The sequence below is a fragment of the Trichoderma camerunense genome (genome assembly GCF_050948025.1).
Source record: "Trichoderma camerunense strain CBS 138272 chromosome Unknown V8C40scaffold_1, whole genome shotgun sequence".
NCBI lineage: Eukaryota > Fungi > Ascomycota > Sordariomycetes > Hypocreales > Hypocreaceae > Trichoderma > Trichoderma camerunense.
In genome coordinates, this window is record NW_028145369.1 from 3,203,066 (window position 1) to 3,227,690 (window position 24,625).

At 50.2% G+C, this 24,625-nt stretch overlaps 7 protein-coding genes across 7 annotated transcripts; 3 read left to right on the forward strand and 4 right to left on the reverse strand.

Moving 5' to 3' along the window:
* Nucleotides 1-325: 325 nt before the first annotated feature.
* On the reverse strand, nucleotides 326-2,008 carry V8C40DRAFT_231361 (alpha/beta hydrolase). The gene has a single exon (XM_083212910.1). The coding sequence runs from the start codon at nucleotides 1,752-1,754 to the stop codon at nucleotides 801-803; it is 954 nt and encodes a 317-aa protein (XP_083079667.1). The 5' UTR covers nucleotides 1,755-2,008; the 3' UTR covers nucleotides 326-800.
* A 93-nt stretch (nucleotides 2,009-2,101) lies between these two features.
* On the reverse strand, nucleotides 2,102-3,813 carry V8C40DRAFT_19465 (NAD(P)-binding protein). The gene is made up of 3 exons (XM_083211894.1): nucleotides 3,160-3,813; nucleotides 2,736-3,091; nucleotides 2,102-2,666 (listed from the first exon to the last, which is right to left on the reverse strand). Exons 1-3 carry the CDS (start codon nucleotides 3,375-3,377, stop codon nucleotides 2,443-2,445), a joined length of 798 nt encoding a protein of 265 aa, XP_083079668.1. The 5' UTR covers nucleotides 3,378-3,813; the 3' UTR covers nucleotides 2,102-2,442.
* A 172-nt stretch (nucleotides 3,814-3,985) lies between these two features.
* V8C40DRAFT_231367 (Zn(II)2Cys6 transcription factor) lies at nucleotides 3,986-5,888 on the forward strand. Its single transcript, XM_083212911.1, has 2 exons — nucleotides 3,986-4,282; nucleotides 4,357-5,888. The coding sequence occupies exons 1-2, from the start codon at nucleotides 4,226-4,228 to the stop codon at nucleotides 5,797-5,799; spliced, it is 1,500 nt and encodes a 499-aa protein (XP_083079669.1). The 5' UTR covers nucleotides 3,986-4,225; the 3' UTR covers nucleotides 5,800-5,888.
* A 590-nt stretch (nucleotides 5,889-6,478) lies between these two features.
* Nucleotides 6,479-8,190, reverse strand: V8C40DRAFT_272262 (fungal specific transcription factor domain-containing protein; the record flags this gene model as incomplete). Its single annotated transcript, XM_083220333.1, has 4 exons — nucleotides 6,479-7,207; nucleotides 7,269-7,409; nucleotides 7,462-7,841; nucleotides 7,875-8,190. The coding sequence occupies 4 exons, from the start codon at nucleotides 8,188-8,190 to the stop codon at nucleotides 6,479-6,481; spliced, it is 1,566 nt and encodes a 521-aa protein (XP_083079670.1).
* A 1,265-nt stretch (nucleotides 8,191-9,455) lies between these two features.
* V8C40DRAFT_231369 (amidase signature domain-containing protein) lies at nucleotides 9,456-11,693 on the forward strand. Its single transcript, XM_083212912.1, has 6 exons — nucleotides 9,456-9,868; nucleotides 9,927-9,948; nucleotides 10,013-10,020; nucleotides 10,092-10,356; nucleotides 10,413-10,607; nucleotides 10,667-11,693. Exons 1-6 carry the CDS (start codon nucleotides 9,669-9,671, stop codon nucleotides 11,567-11,569), a joined length of 1,593 nt encoding a protein of 530 aa, XP_083079671.1. The 5' UTR covers nucleotides 9,456-9,668; the 3' UTR covers nucleotides 11,570-11,693.
* Nucleotides 11,694-15,853: 4,160 nt separating this feature from the next.
* On the forward strand, nucleotides 15,854-17,753 carry V8C40DRAFT_272264 (dicarboxylic amino acid permease; the record flags this gene model as incomplete). Its single annotated transcript, XM_083220334.1, has 4 exons — nucleotides 15,854-16,254; nucleotides 16,316-16,451; nucleotides 16,522-16,831; nucleotides 16,888-17,753. 4 exons carry the CDS (start codon nucleotides 15,854-15,856, stop codon nucleotides 17,751-17,753), a joined length of 1,713 nt encoding a protein of 570 aa, XP_083079672.1.
* Nucleotides 17,754-17,796: 43 nt separating this feature from the next.
* Nucleotides 17,797-22,386, reverse strand: V8C40DRAFT_231380 (chitin synthase I). The gene is made up of 4 exons (XM_083212913.1): nucleotides 21,635-22,386; nucleotides 21,083-21,273; nucleotides 19,197-21,013; nucleotides 17,797-19,137 (listed from the first exon to the last, which is right to left on the reverse strand). Exons 1-4 carry the CDS (start codon nucleotides 21,651-21,653, stop codon nucleotides 18,414-18,416), a joined length of 2,751 nt encoding a protein of 916 aa, XP_083079673.1. The 5' UTR covers nucleotides 21,654-22,386; the 3' UTR covers nucleotides 17,797-18,413.
* Between the last annotated feature and the right edge of the window lie 2,239 nt (nucleotides 22,387-24,625).

Sequence of the window (24,625 nt, forward strand, 5' to 3'; positions counted from 1 at the left end):
GGTGCAAAACTAAATACTGGGATAGGCGAGCTTGATTAATATCGACTCCCGCAATCCTCCAGCTAGGCCAGTGTAGGCGTTTGGTGGACCGCCCCCTTTCCGGTGTGAATCGAGCTGAAGCAGACCCAAAAATGCCGTGCGTCGACAAGACAAATCACTGCCCAGGAGGATTCCATGGCTTGCATGGCCATCTCAATCTACCTATTACCAGGCTGCAGATCATACACCGGCGACTAGGCCGGAAGTGGGCGCCAAAACGCTGGGCTATCTAGCCGACCATTCTTTCTTTTTGATCTCGTCTAATCAACGAACTTACAAATATATGCTCAAACTCGGTTGGTGGAATAATGGGCTTCCTCTGGGGAAAAGGAGTGGAATCAATTCTTGCTTCATCATACCTAAGTCATCCTCGTTGGCAATCACCTGTGCCGGATATGATATCTCCCGAGCGAGACCCCAGAGATTCTCTAATAAGCACGACACGACTCCAGTCTTTTTGGATGACAGATCCTCCGTCATACTGTACAAACATGGACAGCCTGAGCCCTCGATGGATTTGTTTGTTTGAGGCCTGTTGGGCAAAAATGTGCTAACACAACACGACTCCGTTTCGATTACTCAACATGTGCGCGGCAAGATTTGCTGGCTCCAGCTCTTCGAGACCAGCACGGCATAAACCCGCCTGATTACTATACACGTCAAATCCCAAATTCCAAACCCGAAATCACAGCTTGCGACGCATTGTAGTTCACAAAGTACGCTTTCTCTTTCTCGAACTCTCTCTTTCTATTTCTAAATTGTCACTCCAAGCCGCTGGCGAAAAAGTCCACCACCTTTGGTCCCGTCTCTCGCAGGTCGTCATATAGATCAAAGTGGTTCTTGCCCGCCACCACGAACAGCTCCTTGGGCCGCCTGGCCTGGTCAATGGCCGACTGGCTGTAATGCAGCGTCTGCGCCTCTGATCCTGCAATCATCAACAGTGGCCTTGGTGCTATCAGATGCTGTAGATTGAACGAGTCGTAACTGACCATGAGGTCGGAGCTCTGAGGAGGAACTCTTTGGGTACTTCGTTCGTGTTTCCCGCGCTTGGTACCGTAGTATGCTGCTGCATCCCTGAAGAAGGAATCCGCGCCCTCGGCGACCTTGGATGGGTCCGTCTCGAACATGACGGGAGCCTCGGGCTTGGACGTCGGGTTCTTCGCAGCGTTGGACCGCCATTGGCCCGCGGCCTCGAGGGCCGTGGCAATGGCCTGCGGGTTCTCCCTGTGGTGCGGATGGACGCCGCCGCTGCGCGTCATGCGCCCTACGCAGGCTGCGCTCACCGTCGCCAGGCACTGGATGCGGCTGTCTGACTGTGTCGCGTACGAGGCGTATCCTCCAGAGGCGCAGATGCCCAGCAGCCCAATCTTGTCGGCGTCCACTCGGCCGCTCAGTGTCGTCAGGTAGCTCACTGCCGCCTTGATGTCTTCCACGCGCTGGCGGGGGTCTTCTAGACCGCGAGGCTCGCCGCTGCTCTCGCCTTGGTACCCGGCGTCGAAGATGAGAGTGTAGAAGCCGGCCCTGGAGAGGAGCTTGGCGTAATCAGTCGACGTTTGTTCCTTGACGCCTGTCATCGGATGGCTTATGACGACTGCCGCACCCATGCGATTCGGGGACCCAGGCTCCGGCACGAAGAGCTCCCCGCAGATTTGCAGCTGAAACGCGGGAAAGAAGACTTTTGTAGGGGGGGTCATGGTATAGATGTAGGAGAGCATTGCATTCCCTAAGCAGTGATGTACTTGGATCGATTGTTGGTAATGAGCAAGAGGCCGTTTGCAATTCTTGTTATTAAATCTTTCAAAATTCTTGAATTCTAATAGAATCTCGAGACTTCGAAATGGAATTCTTTCAAACTAGTTTTGTAGCCTCCGACGACGTTTAGGTGACGTCGGCGGTGCTTGGGTGGGCGGATCAGGCGATTCTGCGTCCGGAACAGAGCATTAAAGTTTGCGCCATCGCCCGACTTTTGATAGGGACTTAAACGCGGATAAATCGAACGAGGGTTAGATAGGGCTATATATAAACCTTTCCGAGGTCGGTCAGTGTCCGTCATTCCAGTGATATTTAGTGCCTGATAGCAGGTAGCTGGAGATGGGTAGCTCGATGACAGCTCCGGGGCCTCGGGGACTCCACCCACGCCGATGCCCCACAGTTTCCGGCCATCAAGCTTTTGGCTTATAACAGTTTGAGCTGAACAATCCAAACCGTTTATACCGCTTACCTATTGCGATGTAAGAGAAAAAATGTAGCGGATTGAATGCTCATCCAGCCTGAAAATGGGACATCACAGCACAGCCGTACAAAACACTAAATGGACATAGGAGACATTGCAAAACAAGACTCTGTTTAATAGTTATTCGCTTGCTCTGAAAGGTCTTATACAAGTGTCCAAGCTCAATCACTTTAGGGCTGGAAATGAACCGCCATGGCGTTGGATATGGCATTGAACATCCCGTCCCTCTTCTCCAAAAACTCATGTGTCTCTTCCACGGTAGAGCCATGAAGGTTTCCGATGATGATTATCTCCTTATCTGTCGCAAGCTGGGCATATGCTTGTTCGGTGAACTGGTCGAGGGGCATGCCCAGAGCTCGGCCACGCTCAATGCCCATGTAATCATGCAATTCAGCTATTGCAGACGTCAGTGTTGCTCACGGTCAAGTAGCCTCACCGGAGTCTGGAGAAGTGGAACGCTTACTTTGTACAGCTGGAGGCAACAGCTCGATAAACTTGACCTTTGAGAAGCCTTGGTTCTGTCGTCTAAGACAATCGAAGAAGGACCGGAGCGCAGCTTTGGAGGCACTATAAGCTGGCATGACAAAGGCGGGAATCAGGCCCAAGATTGACCCTGTGACGATGATGCTGGTGGGGTAATCCTTCTTCAGGAGGTGGGGCAGAAACTTGATGGTGAGGTTCACGACTGAAGTGTAATTGACGTTGAATTCATGGTGGAAAGCTTCGAGATCGATTTCTTCTGGGCGAGTAAGCTTGGTTTGGGTTTGGGTACCCGAGTTGAGGAAGACGCAGTCCAAATCGGGATATGTCTGAACAACCCTGAATTCCAGTCACTGATCAGCCTTGGTTCGTGAACGCATCAAGATCAAGGCGTATATCGTGCTCACTTGTTGACAAAAGCGTCGAGACCAGCCCTGTCGGTGACATCGAACTTGATGGCACTGGCACGCTCTGCACCATGCTTGGCCACAAAGGCATCAAGCCGCTCCTGGCGACGGCCAACAGCGATGACTTTGGACCCTTCTTCAATGAGCTTGTCTGCCATGGCAGCGCCGATGCCAGCGGTGGCACCGACGAGGAGAACACGCTTATACTGAAACACCATTTTTGCGTATGTTTTGAGATGTAATTATGAAGTTGAGTCTAATCTGTTCATGCAGTTGTGAAAGCCATGATTCGGGCAGGCGACCTCTTATAAGACATTGCGATGTCCGGAGTTAGCGATTAGGTGGAAATATCAAGACCGGACTTAATTTCGCCGAGCTATAAGTCGTTGAAGTCATCGTCAACTCGCTCAGTAGCTATTCAAACAGCTTGCAGGGGCCAAACGGAGCGGTGGATATTTTGTCTGCCGGTAGACCAACCGCAGTTAAGTGGTGGTTGTACAGAAGTCGACGCTTAGAAATCATGTCCCAAATAGGCATTGGCCTCGCGGTTTGACTTGGCTTTATCCCCGGTAGTTCGATCTGGTGTGTAGCGATCAAGTAAAATGCAACCTAGAAGAGAGATAAACTCGGTTCGCCCTCTTCATAACCCCGATCTCCATGCCTGAGGAATGATCTCGGCATGTCAAATACGTGTATCGTTCTGGAAGGGGGCAGGTACGGGATCCACCGATCTAAAACTCCGGAACGCTAGCCTCTGTAGGCCTAGCGCCCGCTGTTACGTAGGCCATCTCTGGAGGCGAACCGACACGCCGACTTTTAGCCCCGAGATGCAACCAACTTTCGCAGACGCCCAGGCTGGACATTGCACAATGAAACTTCATCTTTCGACAAGGCCGTCGACTTTATGGAGCGCGTGCAATCGCTGTTTAGCGCCCTGATCGTCTCTTAGTGCCGGCTCTATTTGTCATCCCTCAGCACGCAGCCGAACAGGGGTCTAGTGTCGTACCGGTACCTCTTCACTCCCCTTGCCGTTCATACATCAAACTAGACACTGGAACTTGACGAAATGGTCTATCGGGGACCCTCCAAAGATTGCCTGCCATGCAGAAAGCGCAAGCTCAAAGTACAGATACCGCCAGTACATCATCATTAGTCACATGAGGTTCCCTTGGCTAACGCGGAAATGGGGGTTTCTAGTGCGACCTGCGCAAGGATGGATGTGGCCAGTGTCTGCGGGCCAACATCTCTTGCTTTGGATACCGGGACTCAAACGAGCTCATCTTTCGTGATCAGACGCGCAGCGTTGAGCGCAAGATGCTAGCTTCCAAGGCAACGACGGTGTCTTTGCAGTTTGGTACCCTGAATCATGTCATCTTGCCCAATGCCAGCAGCAGTCTGATTCCGCAGCCGCAGACCCCGTGGAATGTGCGGGCTCGCCATGACTTCTTTGCTCACTATGTATTTGGCTTATCCAGCAGCTATAACATCTTACCTACCTTATACGAGAAGGCAAAAGCGGATGATCACTTATCAGCTAGTGTAGACGCAGCCAGTCTCGCTTTTGCGGCGAATAAGAACCCGATAGAATCAGGGGAGCTGTTCCGGCTAGCAGCTCAGCAATACATGATCGCTCTACGGCGAGTCAATGCAGCTCTCTCTAATCCGGAACTCTCGAGCGCCGATTCCACGCTGCAGTCGGTGCTACTTCTCGACCTCTATGAGAAGATCATGGGTCGTGACCTCAGGGCGGCGGCGCCGTGGCTGGCCCATCTTAATGGGGCTCTAGCACTAATCAAGGCCCGCGGTTACAGCGACATGATAAGAAGCGAAGTCAGCAGAACGTTGGCAAACAAACTCTTCATAACCCTCCTAATCAGCTGCTACATTGCTTCTCACCGGATACCCGAAGGCGTAGCGGAATTAGGGCGAAGACTCGACATATATCACGACAAGGATGATGCCAAGTGGCGCCTTTCCAAGATGAACCAACGGATGATTAATTTTCGAATCGATGTCGCCGAAGGGTTATTGTCTGACCGCGAGATTGTTGCAACAGCAAAGGACCTCCACGATGCGTATCGTGAAATTGAGGATACCGTGTCCCAGAGATGGCAGCCTAGGAAAGTGATGGCTTCGGAGGAGGACCCCGCTTATCGAGCTCTCATCTTTGCAGATTATTACCATGTTTACAAAGACCATTTCACAACGCAAGTGCGCAACACTGTTCGGATAATGCAACTTCAGCTCCAAGCCTACATCCAAACCCATTTGGAGGATGACGGGTCTGAAGAAGCGAGCAACACACTCGCAGAATCATTGAGCCGTACAGAGCGCTTCGCAGAAGATGTTTGTGCCGCAGTACCCCCGTTTATCCTTCCCGCCGCCCGCCCGAATAACAGCATCCCCTTCTCCAGCATCCAGACGCTGAAATGCGGTATCCTCCTTCCAGCACTGTTTATAGCCGGCAGTGCATCGAGAAACCCTGAACTGCGTATCTGGGCGATTCGCACGCTGAGATACATGGCGGCATCTGGGGATATACGGTCGGCGTCGATGACTGCTGATATGTTGGAGAAGAATCCGGGCATGGATTTTAGGTACATGTACGCCAGGCTAGGCGGATATGCATTCACATCTTGAGCAGTCACGCAGTTTTAGCTTTTAGCTTATGTTATTTTCTGTAATTTTGGTAGTACAATTAGCGAATTTGTAAAATAGAGAACATGCACATTTTATTCATCCGGTTTCCAACCTCGAAGAATTTCCAGGATAAGCTTGTCAGAAGCTTTTGACGAATAAAGTGTTTTGTAATCCTAGAGTGGATTACTAAACTTGGTGAAGCCATCACTAATCCTAAGACAATATTTTGTCAAACTCACTTACAGTAACTGTGATTAGAATAGGTATCCCGAGGCTGAGTTTGTTACTCCATAGTTGACCATTGCCAATCATTCATAAGCTTCTCCGAAATGTTTCCGTTGCTGGCTTGGTTCCTGTTTGCCAGTCGTTTGAGCGAAGCTTCACGTTATACAGTCTGCTATTGTTTAGATTTATACAAGTTGATAAGGCCACTCAGAAGCCAATTATCTATTGCTATAGTGTTACTTCCATGAGAATTTCTTAGAAAATAGAGGCATAAATATAGTAAAACATCAGCCCAAGATATAATGATGTAATAGCATGACCTTCAAACTCTTCATATATCAAATCTTTCGTCTTTACTTCTTTCTATTGCCTTTATGTATAACCTGATGAAAATGCTTTCTTGTAATGAGCCCAATTCCAACTCATCTCTCTTTCCACCACTATCATCCAACATCTATCCAATCGTGTCGAGCCACGCCATCAATTTCTCCTTTTCAATCATCCCCCCACGTTTTCTATCCCGTCCATATAGCCCTATAGACCAGCCTTCAGTCCATACCGCGTTCGTTTTACAATTCACTCTCCCCGCGCAGACAGTCTGCCACATGAACAACCCGCCCAGCAAGCCCGCGTTCACAAGAGACGACGAATTCGTCCTCCAGCTTTTAATGTCGTAAGCAAAATTTTGGCTTACCGTCTCCAGATCGTGGAACCGAGCGGGTGCCAATGCCGTGAGAAGGCGCGCTCTCGTGAGCCAGGATGTTATGCATGCTCCTTGTAAGATTGGCCAGCTGGCGTGCCTTTGTTGTTGTAGGCTGATGATGGATTGTCGGAAGTTCATATGCCACGCATAGAAATTGCTGGTTGTACTTCGTGGAGGATAATTGGTATCATGAATATCGTATTCCATGCCTAGCCATTCGTGTATTTCCTGTAAATCGTCCATGAGGCTTTCTACAGCTTCTTGGATATCGCTAGATGGAACTGGCTCTGGGGAAAGGACCATCTCGGTAATCTTCTTGAAGAGATTCGGTCCGTCTATAAGATGCGTCCATAGAGAGAGAACGGTATTGTTATCGTCCGTTGAGTTGGATGTGTCTCCTCCAATTGCTTCTCGTATCACTCGTTCCCATTCGTCCTCTGCCAAGAAGCACGTGCTATGGTTAAGAAACGCCTCGTGAACCTTGAATAGTCGCATATTATTAGAACAAATCACAAGCTCAGCGACAGAACACGAGACTCACAAGAGGGCCAACGTAGGCCGCAATCAAAGCCAACTCAAAGTCTGTCTGGAAGTGATCGGCCCCTTGATGTTGTATAAGCTGAGCCACGCCCGCAGCATGTTGTGTCCAAGAATGCGCTGTTTCTGCCCTTCCATTCAAAAGCTAAAATGACGCTTTAGTAAATGCCATTAATGAAGCCGTAAATCGCCAATACCTCAAAGAATCCTAGTAATTCCGCCGCACAAAGTGTTTCCGGTGTTTTCCACTCCTCTACATCATTAAGTGCTTCTTGGAGAGCTTTTAATGCTTTGTCATATAAACGATAGACCTCCAAATCCGGGTCATCTGAGAAACCATCATCTTTGAGCGTGATCTGTCGAACACGAGCTGCAAGGCAATCCACAGCACATGTCAAGGGTGTAACGTGTCCATAGCGAGATGGGATGAAAGATAGTAGAGTTTTGCTTTGGGGGAGCTGCGATTTATGTAACTCGAGTCTCGAATTGGGAGATGGTTGGGCTTTGAACCCAAGGTGAAGTCCCGCTAGTGACTCGACCAGATGTAGAATTGCAAAATTGTCGGCAAAAGTAGCTTCTGTAATACTCATTGGCAGTGAAGCTGAAGGACCAGCTAGATATTCCCGTCTCGTGGGAGCAATAGCGCTCTCTGGTGCATCACCACGGCTAGCAGATGCTGCCTCTATTGAAGAAGAGGGCTGCCCGGAGCTCGAAGCTTTTAGAATTGTGTTCAAGATCCATTTGGGAGGTTGTTTGATTCCGATTTTGCCGTAATTATCTCTTTGACGTCGCGTTTCGGCCACATTTCGCATAGCATGTCGTCGAATCACGTTGCGGACGGCAGGATCGGTAGGTAGTTTTGCATCGGTGTATTCGACAAAGCTAAATTCTTTTTCCTGTTCCTTCTCCTGGTTATCATTCTGCATGGCATAGAGAATTTCAAGGTAACTCTTGGAGTTTTTCTTCGCCCGGTCGTTGATAGAAGCCGGAGTTGGGCGTCAAGGGGCAGACAGAAAGAGGCATAGAGTAACGAAAGTCGAGGAGACTAAGGGAGATAAAGAGTGATACAACTTCGAACTAATTTCAATGACACTGTGATATGTACTTGATAAAAACGAGGTCTATATGTGACCATCTGCTTCATCAAGTCTATCACGGCAAGAGGTTGTCAAAAGGTCCATTATCTCTTGTATTTCCGATCAACAGCTAATTCCTAGCAGTATAGGCACAGGCACTCGAAAAAATCTGTTAAACGGCCATTAACTACTCCGTTTGATACACGGCAGATTCAAAGGAAGCATAAACGGTGAAGTCAACCGCCTGGATGTAGCTAGGGTCGCTTATATCGCCTAATAGCCCGATTTTAAGAGGCGACGGTCTAAACCGTCAACTATACGAATTGGTCTAGAAATGGAAGGACAGCAAAGATGCACCACGAAACACACAATGAAATGATAATTTGCACCACAAAATGGATCGTTGAATGCTGCAAATCGGACAGATCCTCGGAGATGCATCGACGTTCCTCGACTCGGTGACACCGTAGGATATGGATTTGGTGGCGACTATTCAGTTCAATGTTTGGTTAGCTCTTAGGCGGATATTTCCTAGTACGAAACAATATAGACTGACAAGGGGTTGCCCAAAAGAACATCCATACAATTTTATGGTGCAACCCGACGGTGTTTTTGGCACCTCGCATGAACTGGATTACTGAATTTGGTAGCATTGAGTACCTATGTAATTACTGGACATCGAAGCGCTATAGTGGAAATTGTGTGATTGCATATAGACGTGTCTATAGTTGTCCTATACCTTTAACTTAATTGTGTAAAAATCTAGATCTTTAAATTCCAGTTTCTTTTTTCTACCTTTGCTACCTAGCTGCGTACATACGGATTCCGCGACATTTCACTAAGGACAGAGCCACTATTTGCTAGTAAACCAGTTCTATTCGGAGACCGGAAGCTACCAATTTCACTCCCTTCAGTGTCGGCCTGTCCAGAATCATTAAAAAAGAAAAGAAAAGCATCGATCGAAATTTTCGTCTCCAATACCAACTCAAGGGAAACGGCCGGCGATTTTAACATGGCGGAATCGGCTTCTTCCTTCCTTTGCAACGCCGAGCTGTATCCGTTCACAACTACCGGAGATTCCGTTAGTGGGGGACCCCAGGGCCGGTTCCGTGACGGACAACAACACTATCGCCGACAAATTACTCAGCGCAAACGCCGAACAATATGGGGATTCGTTTTGTTGCTTCTGCGGAGTGAGCAATCTGTGAGACAATTAGCATCTGCAAAAGACGTCTTCGCGGAGAGATTAAGTGTTGAGGCCGTTCCGAAGACATACCGACTTCAGGTCCCCAGCAAGAGAGTAGAGGCGCGAGTCAGCAGTCGACACAATGAGCGCCGAACGTGACTGGAGACAAACCGTCGCGGCGAAGCAGAAACAGAGGCAATCAGACGTAGATGCCTTCATCGCCGACCAGGATCCGGTCTTGACAGTGAAAATCACGGCCATTGATGATGTTGTCGTTCTATCGAAGCTGTTGGCTACGGGAGAATTGAAGAGCGAAGATGTGACAAAGGCATATATTACAAGGTAGCGACTTTTACTCTTGCAGTATCCGCTGGATTGGCTAACATTGTGGCTATTTCAGAGCTATTGAAGCTCATAAAAAGGTGAGTCTGTATACACGTGTCCGAGTGGGTATATTCTACAGACAACTAACCATGATGAGAACAGACGAATTGGCAAGCACCCCCTCACTGGATTGGCTGCTTAATGTAGCTGTATAACTAACAACTAACTTTTGGGAATACAGCCTCACTGAGGTGCTCTTCTCCGAAGCTATTCAGGACGCTCAAAGACTGGATGAGTATCTTCACGCGAATGGAAAAGCCATTGGCCCCTTCCACGGAGTCCCGATAACGCTCAAGGATCAGTTCAACGTCAAGGGCTATGATACCACGCTTGGATACACTGTGAGGGCACTCAAACCTGTTTCCGACGATGCTACGCTGGTCAAAATGCTGCGATCAATGGGTGCCGTCGTCATAGCCAAGACAAACGTCCCTCAAAGTGTTATGGTATAGAAGCCTTCAAACTGTAGAGAAAGGAAGATCATGTTTCTAACGACATACAGTGGGGAGAAACGGAAAATCCCCTTTATGGCCTGACTACAAATCCTATGAACGCAGACTATACTCCAGGAGGTTCAACCGGTGGCGAAGGCGCAGCATTATACATGAAGGGCAGCATCTTGGGGTGGGGAACAGATATTGGCGGGAGCATTCGTATCCCAAGCCACATGATGGGTCTCTACGGCCTCAGATGCAGTGTACGTCTACGCATTCGCTTATTCCTCAGTGATACAGAAAGACAGCTAATGCGTCGCAGAACTCGAGATTGCCGCACTGGGGATGTCTTGTCTCAACAGATGGCCAAGAACATTCGCCGTCAACCGTTGGTCCGCTCGCTCGCTCCCTTTCCACCATTCACCATGCCATGAGAGAAATCATTCTCCGTGAACCCTGGCAGAGCGACTACAATGTCTCACCTGTTGCATGGCGGCAGAACATGTATGACGAATATTCTTCTAGGAAGCTAACAATCGGTCTCTTTCTCGACGATGGCATAGTCAGGCCTCATCCGCCAATCACCAGAGTGTTACAGCAGGCCGCAGCAGCTCTTAGAGCCGCAGGTCACGAAGTCATTGACTGGCCATTGGATCTCCATGCCGAATCTATCGAATTGATTGACGAGTTGTTTGTTGTCGACGGTGGACGAGACATTCGACAAGATGTAGAGGCGGGAGGAGAGCCCTTTATACCCGCTATAGAAAGCCTCGTCAACGCGGGCCCTGCTATCTCCGTGTACGACTACTGGCAGCTCAACAAGCGCAAGGCTGCCCTACGACAAGCTCACCTAGAAAAATGGAAATCTGTCAAGTCTCCCGTGACGGGGAGGACCGTGGACGCGATACTAATGCCGGTCATGCCTCACTCGGCAGTCCCACACCAAGCAAGCCGATACACGGGCTACACCAAGATATGGAACTTGGTCGATTATGTGGCGCTGGCTATTCCAGGAGGCAAAGTTGAGGCTCGCGATTGTGATGCGCAGTGGGATTATGCTCCACGAAATGAGACGGATGAGTGGACAGGCAGCGTTTGGAAGGATCGCAAAGGGGAGATGGCTGAGATGGGGCTTCCGGTTGGAGTGCAGATTGTTGGAGGGAGGTTGGAAGAAGAGAAGGTGCTGGCGATAGGCAAAGTTTTGGACGACTTGTTGAGGACGTAGGGTAGTCTAGAGGCTTTTTGTGAGTATGGTTTCAATCATTATGAGAGCGTCCCATTCTTCAGTCTTCTTCTATATGATCTTTTTGACGGAGACATCATTGAAAAGTCATATTCTTTGAATCCATGCCCCTTGATGAGAATGTATGCCTTTAGAGGGTGTCCAGTAACAAACATCCCTATCAGATGAAAGCTGGCGGAGAGTCTAGAATGCAACAAGCCGATGCCCTGGTCCAACAGAAGTCACAAGTCTACGGAGTACTGCATCTAGCCATTCTACGGCTCAAGGTAGTAGCGCTAGATCCCACAGGAATGGGTCATGAGATTACTAGGGATATGATGAGGCCACTATACACAGCTGTATCTAGGGATCAATAGACTCATACTGTGTGTCTACTAATGTATGCATATATGCTTGAGCATGTGAAAGTAAGGCGGAATCAAATAGTATAGACTTTGCCATCTGCACTCAGTTCGCCATGTCTCAGCGCATCCAAATAACTACAGTGAAGAGACAGGCACCTCGGGGCAGCTCATGTGCCCCTTTGCCAAATCTAGGCCCAAAGAGAGACACCAAGGGATGGCAGTGCTCACTTGGTCCGTGAGCTGAGGCGGGCAATCAAGGAAAGCAAACTCCAAGGTCCCGATGGAAGCCGTAGCATAGCGTCTTGTGAGGCGATTCGTGTTTGTGGAGCGATGTTCCGGCCGTTGGCCACCTAGACCCAACATGGTGAATAAAGTAAAGATGCAGCGTCGCATCTGGCGCTCCCGCAATCGACTCTAATCTGCAGGAGAGCGGGCTGGGCTGTCAATGCAAAACACGTTAAGAGTGATCGGCCTTGATCCAACCTTAGGTACCAGTTTACTGTAAAATGCTACGCAAATACGCTCCTGCAAGGCGGATTCTGGAAGATTTTGTGTAGCATCTGAGATTGCGTCGCTGGAGTCGCACGCGCCTCTCCAGACCGGTTGACCAACCCAACCCAATCCCCAGGGCTAACCAAAGGCAGTGCAAAGCACAGGGCTGGTCAGGTTCTAGAAGCTTATGCCAAGATCCAGGTGTTGATCTCTGCTTTTGATGTGACTAAGTGTTACTACGCTGATACCACACGATTGATTGCCTCGGCGAGTTCGCGTTGACGTTCCGTTGGACAAGTGATAAGAGCCTTGGCGACATCCCCGCTCGACAAACAGACGGCGACAAAAGACGGTGTGATTTGATAAAACAAAAGAAAACCAGAAACCCTCATCAGTCCGATCCGTGCCGCGAGAGAGTTCCCACAGGTTGGTAATGGTATCAGTAAACATGCAGCTACATCGGGCTCCCCTTTGAAGACTATGGTAGCGGAGCGTCGACGCTCAAGGATCCTAAGGAATGTATTCAACAGGGCGCAGAGACGAATTATATCCGCACGAGGATGATTTGTGCCTGAATTCACTCGGGTATCATGGCATTTGACGACGATGCTGGTCAAGAGAGGCATTTTAAACGGTTCACTTCACGGCTACCGGCACCAAAGCATGTCATCTACAAGTGACTAGCCGATGGCGATATTTGTAGATGGAAAGGCGTAAGGGCGCGTCTGTGGCTGCGGGAGCCAAGCTAGGTACAGATTCGCTTGGCGCTATGCGAATACTTGCTTGACGAGGCTCAAAATATCAGGCTTCTGGTCTTGTTTGTATAATTTGTTGTTGTTGTTTCTGTTTTTTGGACGCAACGCAGCCACGTTACACCTGGAGGCAACCGTCGGCTGCGAGATCCTTTGCTGCGCATGTTGGCTCTTCTCAACCGCTCCTTTGCATTTATGCAGAGGGACGAGCCACCGGCTGGCCCTTGACCTAAGGACTGGGGTAAATCACGTCAAGGCCCGAAATAGGCAGGTCGAAATGCTTATCCCTGGATGCCGACAAATGGGAAAATCAGAAGCCGTGGTGTGGCGGGTCCCAGCAACCTTAAGATAACCTAGAAGCACGAAGCCCACAAAAACGGACGATGCCTGACTAGTGCGGGCATTCGGAGAGAAGAGGAGAGGAGAAGAGAGGGGATTAGGGCCGTCGCGAATGGAGTTGTGGTGGTTGACCAGAGGTGAGGTGGTTTGTATGGACAGATGGTTGAAGATGGAAAAGTCAAGTTGTTATCTGCATCATGTTATTTTGACAGAAGACAAAAAGTAAGGGTTCCAGGTAAAGATAAGAATAAAGATAAGGTAGCCGACATCAATGCACCTGTAAGCAGCGAGATAACACCCCGTCCGTGCTTGCTCGGCGCCCAGAATCAGGTGCCGGACTCTCGCTACGACCAGCCACTAAAGCGCCCCCGAGTTGGAGTAAAATCCGCCTCCGCAGGCCCTAAAAGCCCCAAGCGCACTGCTTATTTCTCTTAGCTTGCCCTTCTAGAACCCTTCTGCGCCATTTGCTTCGGATCAACGTGTGGCGCTTTCTAGTGTCTCGGCCGCTTATCTCTTTTGACCTTTCTGCCCGCCACCAGAATCAACCAACAATCGACTGCCAGGCACCAGCATTTCTCACAGGCGTCTTGGCTCGCCTGATGAATGGACTAGGCTGTCTATTCATGGAGGGCGTCGGGTTCCCTATTCACTTTCTCGTCCCGGTCCCTCGGGGTTTCGGTCAGTCTACAGCTCACCCCGCGTTTGCTGCATACGAAATCAGAATGATGCAGCAGGACAGACAGGATGAGCCACCAAGACGATCTCGAGACGACTCAGGATGAGGTCGATTACTTGACACATTGGCTGCGTATAATAGCGAGGTCAGCTAATACCATCTACCCGTATTGTTGTCGGTTGAGCAAATAAGGTGCCAACCGCCGTGCCACGAGCGGGGCCAGATAACCCGATATCTCGACTCTACAATTAGAAGCGCTATGGCCCCAGTCTCGTGGCAAACTACGAATAATATTAGGGTTTCTCCGAAATGTCATCGGCTCACGTTCCCCTCTGTGCCCATCGCTAGGCGACGGCTCGCCTGTGACAGGATTGGGAGGCTCCGAGTGAGGCGAGTTGGCAAACCTGAATTGTTCGGTCATCCGCCCTGCAATCAAAAGAGGCTCGTACGACGAGCCCTGTCGTACAGGTAGCCCGCCGTGTCAAAGTCAGCACCCAATATCGAAATGTTTGTCATGCCAATACCCCGTACAGCCTCCATTTGCGCGTGGTCGGAGAACCAGGGCGGAAGGCACACGAGTCAAGTCATGACGACGAAGAGGGAAGAACAGGTCCTAAACCAACACTGCCAAGCATGTCTACGGAGCCGACTAGAGATTCTTGCCTGCAGATAATCAGCTCTGATGGATGTAAGTGTGATACCGTTCTCCGTAACCAGAAGAAAAAGTCAAAATACAGGGATCATGGCAACCCCACACAACCACGACCATCATCCTCCCCAGGCGAGGTGGGATTATTGGTCCCCGATTTTCTCCAACGAAAGCACCGGGTCCATCCCAAGAATACATCAGCCTCCCAACATACAAACAGGTATTGCATGGCCCTGAATTGAGCTAATCCTTCGTACGACAGCTAGCTCCCTTGGCAGAGACAGACGCGCCAGCAGCAGCGGGAAAATGCCGTCACACCAGCCGCCCAAAGGCTGCATCTTCCCCAATCTCAATCTGCTACCTAGTCCAGCCTCAGAGACCTCGCCCCGGTCCGTGCAGACCATGAGGCCATGTCCCTTGCCTCTCTCAGCTTGCTTCTCCACCGCTGAGACCCCCGGCTCGGGCTTTTTGCTGGTTCTTGCTGGAGACCCGGCGCGGTGATAGGCTGACCATGAGGAGGAGTCGAGATACGCAGCATGCCAAGGACATGGAGAGGCCCATCCCCACGGCTTGGTGCGTGTTTAGCCTCGGGGATCCCATGTCTGTCCACCTTACCTGTACATGCACTCGCCTCTGTACTCGTACAGGTGTGAGTCTGGTCTAGCTATGGCATGTGGCTGAACCCAACTGCTCAACAGGTACAAAGTCTCAGACTCCATAAAAAGTACAGGCCGGGATGGGCCAACCAATCCCAGCAGCTCCAATCTTGACAAGCAGGTGAACACTTATAACCCAGTGAGGCAGCCTCCTCCGTGAGACAACCTTCTTTGTCTACCACCATCCTCTCTTCCTCTTCTTACCATCTCTTCTACCCGTCGTCCATCTTCATATATCTTACGAAGTCGACAGCGTGGCGCGTCTCTGTTTCGTCTGAGACATCCGTCGCCACAGTGGTATAGACCAACCTTTTTCGTCTCCCCCCTCTCGAAACAGTCCTCCGGGCATATCGCTGCCATGAGTGACGACGATGGGCTCTACGCTCATACTAGCCCCGCTGGCTACGGACACGATGTAGAGAAAAGCAGCGCCAGAATCGGAAACTACGAGAATGTTCACATCCGTGGTCTCGAGACCTCGCCTGAGACGTCTCTGCACCGTGGTCTCAAGGCGCGCCACATTTCCATGATTGCCATTGGTGGTGCGCTCGGCACTGGTCTCATCATTGGTACTGGAAAGGCCCTCGCCCAGGCTGGTCCCGGCTCGCTGCTCATCTCGTACTGTTTCGTTGGAATTCTCGTCTACGGTGTCATGGCTTCCTTGGGAGAAATGGCTGCTTGGTTACCTATGAGTGCTGGATTTACGGGCTACGCGACGCGATACTGCCACCCATCTTTGGGATTCGCTCTTGGCTGGACGTAAGTTTCGAGTTTGTGGTCTTCATTCGACAATGCCTGGGATTGCTAACGGTGATTCAAGATATTGGTTCAAGTACATCATTACCACCCCGAATCAGTTGACAGCTGCCGCCTTGGTCATTCAGTATTGGTGTCCTCGAGACAAGGTCAATCCAGGTGTCTTCATTGCCATTTTCCTAGTCACCATTCTTGTTGTGGTATGTCTATTTGATCCGTCTTCTGCTATTTCTCCTCCCAAATTTGGATCATATGCTAATTACCTCGTAGAACTACCTAGGAATTGAACTTTTCGGTGAACTAGAATTCTGGCTGTCCTCTTTCAAAGTCATCATCATCGTTGGTATCATCATCTTCTCCTTGTGCATTGCCTGCGGAGGCGGTCCCAACGGCGATGCCCCCGGCTTCCGATACTGGCACCACCCCGGTGCCTTTGCCGAACTATATCAAACAGGCTCCTTGGGCAAATTCCTCGGCTTTTGGTCTGTCATGGTTAATGCTACTTTTGCGTACCTCGGAACCGAACTGGTCGGTGTCACCGCTGGTGAAGCTCAGAACCCCCGACGAAGCATTCCCAAGGGTACGTTTGACATGTCCCCTATTTTACGGAATAAGAACTAACTCGAATAACCACAGCCATCAAGCTCACCTTCTTCCGTATCCTCTTCTTCTACTGCCTCAGCGTCTTCCTTGTCGGCATGATTGTCCCTTACAACAGCCCCGAGCTCTCCTTTGCCAACAAGCAGAGCACCGGTGCCAACGCTTCGCCCTTCGTCGTCGCCGCCACCCTCGCCGGCGTCAAGGTCCTGCCGCACATCATCAACGCCTGCATTCTGGTCTTTGTCTTTTCCGCCTCCAACTCTGACTTGTACATTGCCAGCCGAACTCTCTACGGTCTCGCCTCCGATAACGCTGCCCCCGCCATCTTCAAGCGAACCAACAAGCGTGGTGTTCCCTATCCGGCGCTTTTCCTTTGCGCAGCGATTGCCTGCTTAGCGTTTATGAATGCTTCTACCGCCAGCACGGTGGTCTTTGGCTACTTTGTCAACCTCGTCACCATTTTCGGTATCCTGACCTGGATCTCCATCCTTGTCACCTACCTCTTCTTCCTCCGTGCTCGTCGCGCCCAAAACATCCCCGACAGCGCCATGCCCTATGTCGCCCCTCAAGGCTACTGGGGTACCGTCGTCGTCTTGTTCTTCACAATCCTCATCGCCTTGACCAAGAACTTCGACGTCTTCATCCACACCCCCGCCCGCAAGTTTGACTACAAGAACTTCATCACTGGATATCTTGGAATCCCTCTCTACATCATCATGCTCTTCGGACACATGCTCGTTACTAAGAGCAAGGGCGTCAAGCCCCACGAGGCGGACTTTTACGCTGGAAAGGAAATTATCGATGCTCAGGAGAATGAGTATCTTGAGGAGCAAGAGGCTAAGCGTGCGAACAGCCAGGGGATGCACAAATTTTACGATCGCTACATCTCGTGGCTATTTTAGATGTGGGGGAATATGTACTCGGGCGAGTCGAGATGGTAGACTGGGCCCTCACTTTATGTATTACTACGTGGTATGAATATATGAGTATAATAAAAACTCAATGAATATGATAAGAAGTATATGAATTTCTCCTTGTGGTACTATTCAAATGTTGATTTCCACCTCCCCCGGAACTTTGAAGACCAACGTCATACGTTATTTTGAAGCCACAAAACATCATCATCATTCAAACGTACTCTAGAATATCTGCTATGCAAATGCGTTCCCCTACCAAACAATAACATCAAACAAGAGGTGGAAAGAAAACGCCGCCAAGCCACACACCAGCAGGCCGTAAATGCACACAGGAAGAATATGAATGAAAGGAGGAGGAGCTCCGGACCGTTACTAAAAAGCTACAGCTTCGATAAAAAAAACTCCAAACATAACACAGGGGGGTAAGTTGTATACATGCATGATAAAAACAAAAAGCCTTTTGTAGTTGGCCCATCTTCAGTTGCTGCCCCTCCACTTGGAGAAATAAAAAGGGGGTATAATCCAGAAATTTAATAACACAATACACTCTTTCTCTCGTAACCACTTTAAACATCATATAACTCTTTTTTTTTTCATCTCTTTCTTTTTTTTCCTGATATTTTTCCCTCTTAGAATCTGGTCTCTTTAGACACCTCTGAAGAGTCTGACAATGAGGAACCACATAGCTCCGAGGAACTTGAAGCTACTCAGCGCGGCAACACTCCACAGAACAACAGCCATGTAAATGTTAGACCGCTCCGTCTGCTGCGCTTCCTGATCATCCGAATTACCAGGTGTGATTCTCTCCAGACCAGCCGAGCTCAAGACGACGGCTGCAAGCGCAAAATTTGTAATCATCCAGATGAGCACGACACCAGTACGCACACCTCGGTAGTAGTCCATCTGCTTCTCCTGGAGCTGCGCCGGCGTGGGATCCTTCTTTTCTTCCTTGAATTTCACGCTGAACATCGCGACTTCTCGCTGGTACTGTGCGTTCAAATCACCCTCGTCGGGAAGATCCGTTTTACCCTCACCATCTTTGGTGTTGACGGACGGCAGCTTCTCCACCTTGTCGTCACCCTTTGTACCCCAAGACACGTCGTGGGTGTTGCAAAAGGCATAGACGTTGAGGACGTTGGTAAAGGTTGGTGTCAGAAGCATATACTGAACGAAAGAAGTAACCATGTGCCACGGGTCAAACATGAGGAGGGATGCAATGAGCCAGATACCGTAGGTTGACATGACGGAAACGATGAGCGTGTAGAAAACCTGGTTCTTAAACAGCTGGCTAATGTTGAATCCGTCTCCATCGTTGAGATCCGCGATAATGGCCTTGACAGCGATGAAGATGGCTGCAAACAGCAAGTAGCTAGAAGGAAACACGTTAGAATAAAAACACAGAAAACAAAATAAGGGGTCTTAGCTTACATCATGATAATTGCCCAGAACCAGACCATGGCCGAATAAAGCTTACCAGACCCTGCCGGCCGATTACCTAAAGACAAGACAAAGCAGGTGATGAGGATAACGCCATAGAGCCATTCAAACACGACGCCCAAGATTTCACCCGTTTTGCCCAAAAGGGTATCCGAGCCCAAACTTGTCGTCAGAATCTTGAAAACCAGGAAGAAGTTGCCAATCGCAAACCAAGCAAAGATCATGTTGATGGTGTTGAACACAAACTCAACGAAGAATGCCATCTTTCGGAAAAAGGAATGATCGGAGCGGAAGAAGTCGTGGAAGTGAGCAATAGCATAAATAGCAGCAAAGAAGGAACCGTTGAGCCAACGACGTCGCTGGAGAACTAATTCCGTCACCGTGTCGGGCACATCAGTCTCACCAGTGGCAGACTTGACGTACTGCAGAATCCAATGGCAGTTTCGCTTGGTAACTAGCTCAAAGCAGAGAATACGATCTTCGGCCAGATACATGTTGGACTCAAAGAGACCAGCTTTACCACCACCGTGAAGCGTTTCACCCAGGAAATACTTTTCGAGCGGGCCTTGGCCGTTCTTGTCGTTCTGCAAGGCAACATATCGATAAGCTGAAAAGGCACCAGGCAACACAGAAATGAAACCAAAAGCCGATTCCAGGGGTTTGTCCAGAATATTGCTCATCTTGTACTCAAAGTTTTGTGTCGCAACGAGGGGGTTGATCAAGTTCTTGCCACCAGTACCCAACATGGCCTTGATCTCACCACAGGCACCTCCGCACATGGGTTCCAAATCAAACGCCTTCCAGAGGTGATAGATGGAGCTACCACCGGGCCTCGTACCAGCGTCAATGAGGACGCAAATATTGGGGTCCAACACACGGCCAAACGCTTGGAAGAACCATCTGTGAGAGTTGATCTTTTTCGCGTTCTTCTCCTTGAGGCAGAAAAGTAGCTGAACAGGCTGTCGGCGGTGGACGAGCGAGACAACGTCCTTGTTAAGCTGCAAGTGTGTCTGTGTGGTGTACTCGTAAATGTGGGCAGTCACGTCTTTGTTGTTGACCTGCTGCTTGGCGATACCCTCTTGGTAGACTCCGAGACCTGCCAACACGGCTCTTGTTCGGGGATTGATCTTGGCACGGCCATCGCTGACTATGCAGACGACAATCTTTTTCCAAGCGTCCTTGCCCCACGTCTTGCTGTTGGGACGGTTGCACATGTATTCGATGTTCTTGAAGACACCCACCATGGTTCGCGCAAACAAGACGTCATCCTCATTATACATGGTGACGACAATGAAGAGTTCAGTGTGGCGTGGCTTGCTGAAGAGCTTTTGGCGCAGGGTGAAGTTTTCGTCGTAGAAGTCCTTGGGGTCACAGGTTGCGGCCGAATAGCGCATGTGTGTAAACTCGTCACGCTCGCCGTGGGGGTTTTCGCGCAGCATCACCGGCGGCACTGGACAATCAAGCACCAAGTTGCCGCGATACAGGAGCACCTGCTTTACCGTTTTCCATCTTTTGATACCACCAGTCGGCGTGACTGGCCGGGTATCTTGATATTGATTGAGGGGAAGTTGTTCGGTATTCTGGTGGGAGAGCATCGGCCGCTGGTCGTCATAATCGTAGCCCTGCTGTTCGTATCCCTGCTGATCGTAGCCTTGCTGATCGCTATATGGGTGTTGGTCATAGCCTGGGGCGTCTTGCGGGTGCGGCTCATAGGGCGCGTTGTAATAGGCATCGTGATGGGCCTCTGGGTTTATTGAGTAATCCGCGGGGTGCTGGCTGTTGTTGTAGGACAGAGTATCGACAGAGTGCTAAAGGAATTCGGTCAGACTCGACAGCTCTCCAATTGCTTATGGGAAAGGGTTCCATCTGGCACTTACAGCGGGGTTGATGTGTAGCTGATCACTCGGACTGGCTAGCCGTCCAACGTCAGGCATCTGGGGATTCTGAGGATGATGGCCATACGGATTCTCGTCAAGCTGGTATCCTTGCTGAAGCGGATGCCCAGGCGACGGAGTCCTGTACGGGTTACCCCGGGGATCCATGTGTTGACCGTCGTCGAAGTCGTGGTCTGCGAGTAGAAGTCGTTAGATTGCGGTGAGAGGTGAGAATCGAGAGAAGAAGTAAGGCAGAGGTAGCAAAAGATTGAAGAGGAAGAAGGTTGGAAACGAGGCGCAACAATGCGCGCTACGGGCCTATCTGTATGCGTACGAGTACACGAGCAACGGGTAGGATGCCGCAGCGCAGGGAACGTGGGGAGAGGATAAGAGGCTAGCCCAGAAGGTCGAGCATCGCAATGATGAAGATGTCGCAACAGGGAGCAATGCGTCGTAGGGACGATGTGGGCAAAAGTGGGTGTTCGAGATTAAGCGGGCAGGGGGGGTGAAGCCAAGGGCCGTCAGAAGGGGAAACTGGAGATTGCAAGCACATACCTAGGCGATTATACGACATGGTCGGTGTGATTTGCTGGATGGGTTGAGAATGGCGAAACGGTCAATGGCGAGTGGTTGGTGGAAGAGAGTCGACGGTGATGTGTCGCGTCGTGGCTAGCAAGTCAAGCCAAGGGCGAGCGTTCTTTGTTCCCTCCGCGTTCCCCCTGGTGGCGCCTGGAATGAATGGCCGGGGAAGTGAGGCGTGCAGTTGTACGACTACTCGGATGTATTTTTGGAGTCGCCTCAGCTTCTGCTTCTAGTTACTGTAACTGTACGGCAGACAAAGCCGCCAAGTGCCGCCAACGCAAAGATTCTAGTGCTGTGCGAAGCGGGATTGCGGCGCAGCAACAGCTTTGCGTCTTCGTCTGATGATGCGGCTCGATACCACTGCAGAGCGCGCGAACGAGACAACGAGACACGCAGGAGGCCTGTGCGTACCCGGAACGGTTCTCGGCTAGGCGATCAAAGACAGTTGAGTCGTCGAAGAAGCTCGCCAATGGCAGCTTTGGAGCATGCAAGGTACTGTCGGGTTTGTTTTTTCTCTCGCGCGGTTCACAGGCTATGCCGACGATCGCAACTCCGACGTGGTGTAATATCAACAGTCCGCGCCTAAAATACAATGGTGTGGTGTACTCGTAGATGCGTTGTCCTCAGTGACCTTTCCCGATGCTGGTCAGACACGTACAGGGGACAGACAGCCAAGTCGAAGGAGGACGAGGGATGAGGAAAAAAGATCAAACGGCGGTTTCAAAGTGATGAAGTAACAGTTTCACTGAAGCTTCTCGGCGACCAGGGCCGTGGGCCAAAACTCCTCCCCCTGGCAGCCATTCGCCAGATGACCCTTGGACCAGCTGTCGGTTTCAGAGGCGCTAGCGGGGGGTTTTAGTGCCTTGTAGGGGTTGGTAGGGGCTTGGGGAGGCAGACTCCAGGGCGGTAGCGGGAATTCTACTGGCTGGCAGCACCCCACCCAGGGCTTTATTGGCCATTTTCATTGTCTTGGCGACGGGAAGCAGTGACGTCGATAAGAAAAGAAAAGACGGGCCACATGCGCGGAGGGATTAGACGAGAGAGAGAGAGAGAGGTGAGCACAATTGGGAGTTGGACGTTCAGGGGGAGAGATATCTTGTACGACATGGAGCGTTGATCTGAGGTATTACAGTAGTGTAATACAATGTTTGTTCTTCTATCTACATGTATGGATTAGTATTAAAAGACACTTTCATCCCAATCTCTCCGGTCCCCTGCTGAGGATCCCATCCACCAGATAAACCATACGGTGAGCGGCATTATTACTGATCCTGCGTTCATGTTCCATCCCAATGCATTGCGCGATATCGCCTCGAGCTTTGAATCCAGCCGGCGTCAGCAGTAAGGCCTCTCCAACCTGGATATTCCCTCTTCCGAACAGACGACAACTTGCTATACGAGCAGCGACGCGCCATTACAAAGAATCTCCAAAAATAAACGCAGCCATTTGAAAAGGTTGCCCACCAACTGTCAACTTTTCTACGCCAAGGCACACACCTCACAAATCAACGACAAGCCTAATGAGCTCAGCCTCGCCAACTCTGTTTGCCACCCGCCAATCACGGACTCTGACGTCGCGAGAGCTGAGCTCAGCAGAGCCTCCAAGCCTCTCCCATCGCGCGGCCTCGTCGTCACAGCTGATGTGTCTAGTGGACTCGCTAGATCGGAGCCAATCTGGGGCAAGTCTGTTATGTGATTTTTTCCCCTCTCCATACCGTTGATAAGGATCTGCATTCAGATTTTATAACGGGCCAACGGCTAGTCATTTGAGCTGCAAATGGCCGACAGGATACCTGCACTTGCTGCAGTACATACATTCCGCCGTGATACGAGCACAACTTACCCATGAGTGGACGAACTCTCCGTGGCTTGAATCGAAGACCCATTGACTTTGGCGGCGCATTAAGGTACTCGATTGAGGCAACTGTACCCGAGATGGACGTAGCCCATGTACATGGCATCCATTTAATCCATCAGGCACTCTGTTATCCACCAACTTCTGCTTCCATCCCTCTTCAGCCTCAAATCCAGAACCTTCAAAAAAAAAAAAATTCCATCTCTCTGCAGCCAATGCGGGGCATCAAAAAACTGCCTCGCGGGGCGCATCAGCCAATGCTCAGGTACAATCACATGTGCTAAAGAGCCCAACCCCATCGGAGTTCTTCCCGCCGGCAAGGGTATCTGCAGCTAAGAGGCTCAGTTTAATCATCTCTCGGCCTGCCATTGAGAGCAACCAAATGTGACATGTGCTCTAAATGAATTTGTAGTGTCTAGAACTCCATGACTAAGGTACATGTAACTTGTAGTCGGCGTACTCCTGTGAGAATTTGAGAAGCCAACATTGGGAGCTTAGCAAGAGCCGTGTAGTTGGATTACCACAACAGACACATTCAGCTATTCCATATACCAACCCTTCGATTTGAATTGCGACAATCATGGGTAAAGAGAAAATAAGTTACATTAATAATCATATTCTCCGTGCCGTCAGCAACATCCATCGAATCCTGCGGCTAGATATCCCCAATCCTCCTAGTCCCTCAACAGAAAGATGCGCTGGTCTTACAGTCGGCGTACTCATGGGAGATGCCCGCGCACATACAAGTCATGATCAAGCACTTGTTAGTAATTGCTTAGTTTGAGTCGCCAAATGCGTTCTACCCAAGCTACGGTACGGTCCAATCTGACTGACATGCTAGTCATATGTTATCATCCGGGGTAAGCAGCAGCCGAGAACATCAACGATTGCCGAGGGGTCTGTGTGGCGGCTGCAGCTGGACTAATTTTTGTCATATTTTGTCATACATTGAAGTTCAATTCGAATGCCAGTCGAAGCGCCTTAGACCAAGTTACGCGTAGCGCACCGACACCAAGTCGAAGGTTCGGTAAGGAGTGTTGATGGAAATGTTGCCCCGCGTATGGCCAGTCGCTCCTCCATCGTAGATGAGACCTCTGCGTTGTATGTTA